Source organism: Penaeus monodon, chromosome 3, assembly GCF_015228065.2.
Source record: "Penaeus monodon isolate SGIC_2016 chromosome 3, NSTDA_Pmon_1, whole genome shotgun sequence".
NCBI classification, from domain to species: Eukaryota; Metazoa; Arthropoda; class Malacostraca; order Decapoda; family Penaeidae; genus Penaeus; species Penaeus monodon.
This window is the reverse complement of record NC_051388.1, coordinates 48,101,824-48,113,163: the sequence shown is the minus strand read 5'-3', so window position 1 is coordinate 48,113,163 and position 11,340 is coordinate 48,101,824. Positions and strand designations below refer to the sequence as shown.

Sequence of the window (11,340 nt, the reverse complement as noted above, 5' to 3'; positions counted from 1 at the left end):
AAAAAAAATTTTTTTTTTTAAAATTTTTTTGTCTTTTTTTTTTTGTGTGTGTGTGTGTGTGTGTGTGTGTGTGTGTGTGTGTGTACATATGTATATATGCATATATAGATAGATGTGTGTTTCTATATATATTTGCATATATATGTAGATATGTGTATATATGTATACATACATGTATTGTATATAATATATATGTGTGTGTATTTATGTACATGTATTATGTATATATGTATATATATAATATATGAGTGTATGTATATTTATATACATGCAAGCATGCAGCACCGTGGGTATGGGTATTTGACTCTGCAAGCATGCAGCACCGGTATGGGTATTTGCTCTGCAAGCATGCAGCACCGTGGGTATGGGTATTTGACTCTGCAAGCATGCAGCACCGTGGGTATGGGTATTTGACTCTGCAAGCATGCAGCACCATGAGTATGGGTATTTGCCTCTGCAAGCGCGCAGCACCGTGGGTATGCGTATTTGACTCTGCAAGGGCACGCAGCACCGTGGGTATGGGTATTTGGGACTCTGCAAGCATGCACACCATGAGTATGGGTAGTTGGCTCTGCAAGCATGGCAGCCCCGTGGGATGGGTATTTGACTCTGCAAGGGCATGCAGCACCGTGGATGGTATTTGACTCTGCAAGCCGCAGCACCTGAGTATGGGTATTTGGCTCTGCAAGCATGCAGCACCGTGGGTATGGGTATTTGACTCTGCAAGCACGCAGCACCATGGGTATGGGTATTTGACTCTGCAAGCACGCAGCACCGTAGGTATTTGACTATGCAAGATCACTACACATTAATTCCAACACATCACACGATATTGCAATTTTCCCCTTTTGTGGAGTGAAGCGTTACGCACTTTTTGTTGAGTGGTGATTTTCAGGATGTCCTCGTCCCGTGCTAGCAGCCATCGCACGCTGCCCTTTCCGTCGTCCGTCGCCGACAGGGATGTACCCCGACAGGGATGACTGTGGCCGCCGATGAACGCTTGCTCTTGCTTGCTTGAGATTTGCGAAGTTCTGACATCGCCCGGGCATTTCACTTATGGCCCGGCCTGTGTCAGCTTTTTATGGCTGTCTCATTTGTTTCTCTGACACTCGGTGCTTACCATGGGCGTGGGTTTTGCCAAAGCGGCGCTCCTGTAGCTGTGGTGTAAGCATCTCGCATAATCTTTTTTACCAGCATGACGGCTGTGTTCTGCGGGCTTTGTCTTAGGAATTGCATGTGCACACAATTCTCTAAGTAATGTACAAATGTGGCGTTCAGCTCGCCGCAGTGCATGCAACACCTCTCTTCACGTTCTATTGTTTGTATGATCTGCCATGCACAGTGGTAACCTAGGCGCATTCTGTGTTGTTTATTTCAGAGAGTGCCAGTGGTTCATAGCCTGTGGCGTCTGAGTACCAGCTGGCCTAGGGGGAGGATCTCGTTTCCTCTCTGTGAAGCTGCAGGAGAAAGGAGGTGGCCGTCATGGTACACTTCCTCCTAAGTAATTTTCGGCTCTGATGTATTATCATGGGATTAGGGGGCATACCCCTGCCAACTTCGGATAATCTGTCAGCAAGCTCATTCCCTCTGATCCCTATGTGGCTGGGAACCCAATTTATGATGATTCTTCTACCCTGTGCAAGAATCCTCTGTGCCAGAGCGAGGATGGTAGTCAGAAGGTAGGTATTGTCAGTGGGTGAGCGCTGCTGAAGACAGTCGACGGCTCCTTTGGAGTCTGTGTGTATGACCACATGTCCTTCCCTCACGGACGCGTAGTTAAATGCTCCCATGATAGCAACTGCCTCTGCCCGTAGCGAGGAGGCGTTGTCTGTTACCCTCATGGATTTTGTGGCATCCCTTGCTGCGAAGCCGGCCCCTGCAGTGTGGGTCAAGGGATCGACCGATCCATCCGTCTAATATGTTCTGCTGCCCGGAGGGGTGATGGTTGCAATGACCCTCTGGGTTTCTGCTTTAGGCTAGGCGTACAGTATTCATTCTTTTTGCTTGCCAGTCTCATGACCGAGAACTCTATCGAGGTTTGTGCGCACGGCAGAGCTTTGACAAAGTCAGGGTGAGGGGAGTCCATGCCCTTGGCGAGAAGTGGTTCTTTAAGTTGATGGCGTATTAACACCCTGGCTGTGTGAGACAGCCAGGAGTTGTTTGCAAACAGCACGTTATCTTGTTCTAGGCGTCTGACTATTTTATGTCTTAGGCTTATGTCCCTGGGAGCCTGGATGACCTTTGATAAGAATTTTGCTGCCATTAGATCAATTCGTGAGGCCAAAGGGAGAAGGTTTGCCTCCACTAGGAGGTTGAGGACCTTCGCCCACCTTGGGGCACCCAGAATGACCCTGGCGGCTTCGTTTTGGACTGTCTCCAGTTGGTCTTTATATTTTCTCTTAATGCCAATCAGAGCGAGGGAGGCATAGTCTACAATGGGCCTGACAGCCTGTACATAGAATGATCTTAGTACTCTGTGTCTGGCCCCTATGCGTATTCCACTCATTGCTCTCATGACAGACAGTCTTGATTTTGTTCGGTCAACCAGGTACTGGACCTCCTTCTGGAAGGAGAGGGTCCGGTATATCCTTACCCCAAGGTAGAGGTATCCTGAACCCACCCCAAAGTCTATTCCCTGGATTTTCAGACTTGTGCCTTGAACTCTCTGTCTCAGAGCCATGGCTTGGATTTGGCTGCAGAATTCTTTAGTCCTGCCTGCAACACTCCTCGGATACCAGGTCCAGACAACACTGGGGTTTGTTTAGGCAGTATGGTCCAGTGGAGATGATAGCAAGATCGTCTGCATAGGAGTGAGTTCTTGCCACCCCACTGGGAGGTTTATGTTGAGGACACGGGACATTAATGTGTTAAAAAGAGCTGGACTGAGAACCCCACCCTGTGGCGTTCCATTCTCTAGTGGCATGTCTGTGATAGGTGACCTTGGAATTTGATCTGGCTGTTCTATTCGTAAAGTAGTAAACCTATCCAAGCCAGGAGGCTTACCTCTGATTCCTTTTGGATCAGGCTCTCCGGGATTGGCAAGAGGACTTGCCAATTCAAAAGCCTTCTCCAGGTCAAGGAATACTGCCACAGATGTGCCCGTGCTTATTTGCCTAAAGAGCGTGGCTATGCTGTGTGCTGTGCTCATGCCCGGGTGAACCCCGTGGAGATGTTCTTGTGGGGGTCCCATTTTCCATCGGAGCCGGTTCAGTACCATCCTCTCGGCAGTCTTGGCCAAAACAGCAGTGAGAGATGGGGCGGTATTTCCCCCGGCTCCTTTGGTTTAGGAATGGGACTATGGTAGCCCTCTTCCAACTCTGGGGTAGAGGGGAAATTTTCCCAGGACTTGTTGATGAGTTGCAGGAATGCAAGCTCACCTACTAGTCCCAGGTGGGAAATGATGGGGTATGAGGTCCCGTCAGAGCCCGGGGCTGTATTGCAACTGTCTTTATATGTATTTCTTAGTTCCCTCAGAGAAAAGATAATGTCCGAGTTATCTGAAGTGAGCAAGTCTGTCTGGTTGTAGGCATTCTTGTTTTGCCCTCAGTTCGGCTGGCAGGCTGTTGCTACTCGTTCTCGTAGAGAACTCGTGCGCCAGTCTGTCGGCATCTCGGGGCTGAACAGCTGGTAGCTCACTTGACCCGTTGCCATAGCTCTGAGAGGGTGGTATGGTGATTGAAAGACACACCATTCCAGCCACTTTTCCTGCCTGACTCTGCTGACAGTTTCCTTGGCATCCCTGACAGCCTCCCTTAGGAGGGCTAGGATGTCGGGGGTTCTTTGCCTTCATAAATGTTTTCGGCACATATTTACCCTGTGGTTGACCTCCCTAATCTCGTCATTAAAGTACCAGGCGTCTTTGTGAGTCCTGGACCCAGGCCGAGTTTTGGGTATGGTCAGTGAGGCTGCCTCATCAATGGCATTTACAAGTTTGGCTTGTAGCACTTCCACGTTTTGGCTTTGTGTGGGTTCATTGTTTCTCAGACAGCGGGCCAAGGCGCTCTGAAACGCCTGCCAGTTGGCCTTGTCTGTTTTTCATCTTGGATTCGGTCGTGGCATTTCGGCTGGGCCACTATTCATGAGGGTAGTTATAGTGCCGTAATGGTCACTAGTGATGGTCTCAACGACACGCCAGCCAATCCTCTCCACCAGAGTCGCAGTGGCCAGGGTGAGGACTCGGACCACTCCTCTGACATGCATTGGCTCCTGGCTATTGAGGAGAGCGATCTCGGGGAATGTCTCAATCATGTTGGCTATGTGATAGCCAGCCGCATCCGGTGCCCTGCAGGGAGCCAGGATGAGGTGGTGTGCATTGAAGTCTCCCCCTTTGATCACTCGGTCGTGTGCTGCAGAAGCACAGACTTGGCTGATGTCTAAGGTACTACAGTGTGGCCGGCTGTACACACTGTAAAATTTCAGGGGCCCCACGGCCAGGTGAATCTCGATGGCAAGAGATTCAACATCTTCACCACAGTGCGGTGCATCGGCTATTGTGGAGCAGGGAATTGCTGCTTTGACAAGGGTGATCAGGCCTCTTTTGCCATCAGCACATGGCAGCATGAAGACGTGATACCCGGAGAAGCAAACAGGTTCCACTGTTAATATCTCCTGGAGCATGACAATGTCAATGCTCCTTGATCGCACTATTGCATGGAGGATGTCACTGCTTGTGGAGAAGCCATAGATGTTCCACTGCAGAATACTTAGATTGCGTGCCATGATGTTACTAGTTGATAGTTACATTAGAGACATCGTCGTATTCGGATTGACGGTCTTCGGAGTCTGACAACTCCATTGTGAGGGCCTCACTGCTTGAGGGGTCTCCTTCGGCTGTCAGGCTATCCCTGGGTCCACTGGGGGGGTGGAGAGCCTTTGGTAGCTCTGACTTTAAGTGTTTGGGCTTTTCTCTGGCCAGGCTGTTTCTGTGCATTGTTGTTGGCTGGCCTTGCCTGGGCAGGGTCAGCTTGTTCTGATTCAGTTTCTGGTACTGAATCAGCCTGGCTAGGCTCTGCCTGTGAGGGCATGGCCTGGGTTGGAGTGGGGAGGGGAGTCTCGACCTGGGGTGAGGGAGAGGATGGGGCTGTTTTGGCCCTTTCCATCTTCCTTCCCTTTATGGTTGCGACAGTCTTGGTCAATGCCGCCATGGCGACCTCGACTGCCTTATCTGCCTCTTCCTTGGTCCTTGCCAAGGATGTTGCCACTGCTATGACTACAGCAGTCAGCAGGACCGACATGTCCCCCTCATCGAAGAGCATGTCTTCTGGTTCTGGGGAGGACGTTGTGGTGCTGTTAGAACCTTTCTTCCTAGTGTTCTTCTGCACTGGTTTTGCTTTGGGGAACTCCTGTTTGTCGGAGATCTCCGGTTTCGGCTGGGGGGCGGCTTCCTTCCTCTTAGGAGGTCGGGAGGCCTTTTTGCTCTTGTTCTTCCCCCAGACATAGGTGCCTGGGGGGCGGGAACAAAATCTGGTTGCTTCTTAGCGACCTCTTGCCGCTTGAGGGCCACCTCTTTCCTGACAGAGCAAGCCAGGCTCCAGGCGTGATGCCTCTTGGCACAATTAGGACATTTGGCTGTTGTGTCCTTCTTTTCCTCTTTGTATGCCTTAATGCACACCTCGGTGTTGTGTGCCTTGCTACAGACACCACATTTTGGCTTGGCTGTGCAATTAGCCTGGTGGTGTCCATACTTCTGGCACTTGAAACACCGCAGTGGATCAGGCACATATGTACGTAGGTTGTAGGTACCCCAGTTTCCTAGATCAAGGGTAGAGGTTGGGTACCTTTCATGCACAGGACTTGGCCTGTTGGAGTCTTCACCTTTGACAATTCGGAAGTACACCTGTGGTGTGAGGGATACTCCACATCATATGAGACTGAGGAAGCCAAGTAGCACCATCTTGACCCTCTTTTCCTCGGGGTTCAGTGGCGAAGGCTCACTTTCCTCCCATCTTTAGCTCCTTTGTTTCCTGGGAGGAAAAAAAAAGGTGGCTTGGGTCTTTTGGGGATGATGACATGCCTGATCTCGCGCAACCCGGATTGACAACCGGATTTTGCGTTGGCTCTCCAATGCCCTGACCATTTGGAAGGCATTGTCGAAGCTTTCGGGTTTAACAGGGACCTTGAACTGAGGGAAACGCCATAGGGGTCCAGACTCTCCTTCAGAGTCGGTCTCCGGCTTTGGAGCTTGCTCGTGGGGGCACCAGCTGTTTCGGCGGGTTCAGCTGGTGCTCCCGATTCGGTCATTGGGGTCGTGTGAGGGGTGCTCAGAGACCTTCCTGGCCGGGGTGCTGGCCTGGAGGGGCCAGCACGAGAGTCAATCTGGTGGACAGACATATTCTGACATGGTCTTTCTGTCTTGTCCACCATCTTGGCAGCAGGCATGACAGTGTCATCCTGTGCTCGGGGTTTTCTTTTGCCACCCGGAGGCCTGTATGGCTTCAGGGTGGCTGCCGTGGTCTGGGCCTTGCACGGGTCGTCAACTTTAGGATCTGTCTGTGGGGGATTTTTGTTAGATTTTCCATGTAATTGGACAGTGCTTCATCCACTCACGCCCCCACCCACCACGGAGTCCAACAAGGGGAAGCTGAGTGTTAGAGCCAGTGTCTAACAGCAACAGGGGTGATGATTGGATATACGCAGCCAATTAGCCGTTGCAGCAGTGCTCACGGACCAGTGTGCCAACAGCAGCATGACTGCTTGACCCTACCCTCCCGAGGGAGACCATTGCCGATTGACCTGACCGGGCCTGGATCAGGCCGCCTGTCTTGCTAGAATAGAGGACCAAAGAGGCTTGTTGCTAGCCGCAGGGCGTACTCGTGCACGGCATCGCTCAAACTCCAGGACTCCTGTCTCCCAGCTCACAAGGCTGCCACGCACGGCAAACACGTGGGTAGGTGTCAACCTCTGGGGGTAGACCAGAGGGGATGCCCTTCCACCTCCCGGACATCATTGGTGGGAACCCTTTTGCTCCTCCCTCAGTAAGGGAAGGGAGCTCTTTCACTTTTACAGGCAGTTCCTCTCCATCCTCAGAGAGGAACCTGTACCCTTTTTCAAAGTGAATCCCTCTTTTCTCTGAAACACCCAAAGGCTGTTTCACTTCAATGAGAAAAGAGGGGGGTCCCCGCACCTGTTTCAGTAGGTTCCTTCATCCCTCTGAAACATCCAACCACAGAAACCTCATTTTCAATAAATCTAGTTTTTGTATTGTGGGTTTTTCTTCCAATGTATCAGCACGGAAGAGTGTTTTTCCATTCTTCATATATATATATATATATATATATATATTATATTTATTTATTTATTTATTTATTTATTTATATATATATTATATATATATAATATAAGTATATATTTTTTTATATTTTATATATATATAATATATATTATATATATATATATATATATAATATATTATAACACACATGTCATCTCGAGAGGTTGACCCAGGCTATACATACATACCACATATATGTATTCCAACACACACAACACACACACACACACACACACAACACACATATATATATATAAAATATATTAAATAATATATATATTATATATATATATTATAATTGTGTGTGTGTGTGTGTTTATATACATAACATATAATATATATGAAAATATATTTACACATATGTAATATATATGTGCATATATGCATAACACATTACACATAATATGTGAAAAATCCACAATGCAAACTAGATTTTATTGAAAATGTGACAAATATATATACATATATATGCACCACACATGTATATACATATGTTTTGTATATAATAACTTTATGTAAGTACATTACCAAAACATGTGGCTAGTTAACAGATTATCATTTAAAATGCATATATGTACAACAACATAATATCTACAAATACATATTTACAAATAAGTATTATACACTACATAAATTAAATATATATACAATATATAACATATACATAAGACCGCGGTGGCCGAATGGTTAGAGCGTCGGACTCAAGACTGTCACGACGGCAATCTGAATTCGAGGGTTCGAGTCACCGACCGCCGCGTAGTTCCCTTGGGCAAGGAACTTCACCTTGATTGCCTACCTAGCCACTGGGTGGCCAAACCAGCCGAATTCAAGTGCTGGTCCCAAAGCCCGGATAAATAGAGAGAATGATTACCTAAAAAGGTACCACCGGCACTCTCCGTGGAAACGAACTGGGGACCCTACCACGTACTCACTCCAAGAGCATCACAACATGAAAACTACAATTAAGTATCATGCTGTGACCACGGCGGCGCAGACATGAACCTACCGTTAAAAGAAGATACATATACATACGTATATGTATACTTATGCATATATACATATATGCACATATATATATATATAAATATGTAAATATATATATATATATATATATATATATATATATATATATATATATATATATATGCATATGTATGTGTGTGCGTATATATGTATATATATAATATATACTTATATATATACATATATGTACATATGGCTTTAAGCTGCCAATTACTTTATTTCAGCTCTTTAGTCACATCAGAAAATCATTGATGATTGTTAGTCTGCCATTCATATGTTACTTTTGCTAAGGCTAGAATATTAAGTAATAAATAATTGAGAGAAGCTTATCGAGAATAATGAGGAGCGCCATAGATGGAAGGAGGAGGTGTAGGAGGCAGATAAGCGTGTCCATGTGTGGGTTCCTTCGCCTCTCCTTCGTAAGTAACTTCAGCCACGAAACCGGAGTCGCCGTCGACAGTGTAAGTGACTCTCTGGACTCGCGTGTCAGGAAGTAAAACGTTGTAGAATCCCTCGGTCTTTTCTCCGTCACGGTGTTCCTTCATGTTATATTCGTTACCGGAATAATGGTCGTTTACTGTCCACTCGAACCAGTACTTCGGCTTCTGTGGGTAAGGGACGTACGGATTTTACACTGGTTTCCAATCACTTGACAGTTCTGTTGTCTATGGAATCTGATAATCACCATCAACAATGATTATATAGATGATAATTACATAGACGATAATGATATAGATAATAATGATACGGATAATAATTACCTAATTATGTTAATAACAACAAAACAAAAACAATAAGTGACAGCAAACATAGTGCTAAGAATATTCATATGTTAATGATAACGATAACAACAGCAATAATGACTACTAATATTGAGAATAAGAGCAGCAACAGGCTTTTTTGTGCAATGCATTTTTATTTACTTACTGTTGTTGTTGTTCGCCCATATGTATAGGATGGGGTCCTGGTAGTTGTGGTGGGCAAGTATGTTGGTGGTTTTGGGGGTGTGGGGGGCAGGTATGTTGGGGGAGGGGCAGTGGTGTAGGGCCGGTAGGATGGGGGAGGGGCAGTGGTGTAGGGCCGGTAGGTTGGGGGAGGGGCAGTGGTGTAGGGCCGGTAGGTTGGGGTAGGGGCAGTGGTGTAGGGCCGGTAGGTTGGGGGGAGGGGCAGTGGTGTAGGGCCGGTAGGTTGGGGTAGGGGCAGTGGTGTAGGGCAGTAGGATGGGGTAGGGGCAGTGTGTAGGGCGGGGCTTTGGTGGGGGGCACATACGTAAGAGGCCTATGTGGTGGTGGCGGGTGGGCATGCGGAGGGTGGTTATGATGCCCACCAAGCCGATCGGGAACGGCGAGCGAAACCGCCAGGAAACAGAGGCTCGCGAGGATCTGTCAGGATGTGGAAAGAATCAGAAGTGACTTAGAGACAGCAAATCTCTAGCAGGTCCATTAATTGGTTATACAGACTGGGATTCAAATTCTTGACTTGAACAGAGTATATAGCGTACCACTTAAGAAATGGTGATCATAAAAAAAAAAAAAAAAAAAAAAAAAAAAAAAATATATATATATATATATATATATATATATATATATATATATATATATATATATTGCTTTTTCATTATATACGTAGGCCTGCATAGACACGAAAACACGCTTGCATGTTCCTCATTGAACACAAGTAAAGGTAAAGATATATATATATTATATTTTTTTTTCTGATTGTCTGTATATATGTATGAAAACATACACACGCAATTATATATGTGTGTATGCGAGTGTGAGTGTGTGTGTCCTTTACATATCACATGTATTTCGTAGCACTTACCACTGCCAACCCCTTCATTGTGCTTGAGACTTTGGAAGGATGTGATTCCTTTAAGCAAGCACTGGATGCTTATATAGTCCTGAGAACGAGTGCACAGATGACACTGGGACGGAGGGAGTTGGGGGGATGAGGTTGGCATTCAATGAAAGTATACCACCGGCAGAAGAGGGAGATGTAATATGGGTGAATAACTGTTTTTTCTTCTTATCATTTATCATGCAGTACCTGTGGGTGCCTCCATGCAATGCAGATAATATCGTGATTGAAGCAAAATCATAATTAACGGAATGGAATATACCATTTCCCTTATACTAGTCCACGTGTACATAACCTTGGGATTGGCCATAAGGCATTCGGATCTCATGAGACTTTGTACATGCAGCTCACGTCTAATTTACTATGAAGGCGCATGCGATTCGAATAGCAAGGGACTTGTTAAAAATTTCCTATGACCGGGTTACAGAAATAGCATACAAACATACGCACACACTCACACACACACGCACACACACACAAATACGCTCACACGCACGCGCACACAGGCACACACGCACACGCACACACACATACAGAAACATACACTAAATAAAACTGACTCTTTCTCTCAGTCAAAGTATACATATATACATGTGTAAAAAAATGTATATGTTTATGTGTCTATAAACACAGATATATGTATATATACAGATATATGCATGTATATATACAGAAATACATATTTATACATATATACATGTTTATATGTATATATATTTATATATGTATATATACGTATATATGTATGTATATACACACAATATATATATGAATATATATACATATACAAGTGTATATTTTGTGTGTGTATGTTTGTATGTATATGTATAAGTATGAATATATATGTATACACACATATATGATTATATATGTGTGCGTGCGTATATATATATATATATATATATATGTGTGTGTGTGTGTGTGTGTGTGTGTGTGTGTGTGTGTGTGTGTGTGTACGTATGTATATATGTATATTATATATATATATATATATATATATATATGAACATATATATATATACATATATATATATATATATATATATATATATATATATATATATATAAATATTAATTCACCCTTAAAATAACAAAAAACAACACGAAAAAAAAAAAAAATCCTCTCTCCCAGTCTAAGTATACACATACATATATGTATAAATATATATGTATGTATATATACACAA

The 11,340-nt window shown here is 45.1% G+C and overlaps 1 protein-coding gene across 1 annotated transcript in view; it reads right to left on the bottom strand.

Moving 5' to 3' along the window:
- Nucleotides 1–8,478: 8,478 nt before the first annotated feature.
- The window catches only part of LOC119586844 (adhesive plaque matrix protein-like), a 7,923-nt gene continuing 5,061 nt past the window's right edge, over nt 8,479–11,340 (bottom strand). Inside the window, exons 3-6 of the mRNA XM_037935575.1 lie at nt 10,118–10,220; nt 9,621–9,675; nt 9,221–9,542; nt 8,479–8,898 (exon numbers count right to left, since the gene is read on the bottom strand). Coding sequence (XP_037791503.1) covers nt 8,620–8,898; nt 9,221–9,542; nt 9,621–9,675; nt 10,118–10,220 — 759 coding nt within the window. The 3' untranslated portion in view covers nt 8,479–8,619. The remainder of the gene's footprint in view (nt 8,899–9,220; nt 9,543–9,620; nt 9,676–10,117; nt 10,221–11,340) is intronic.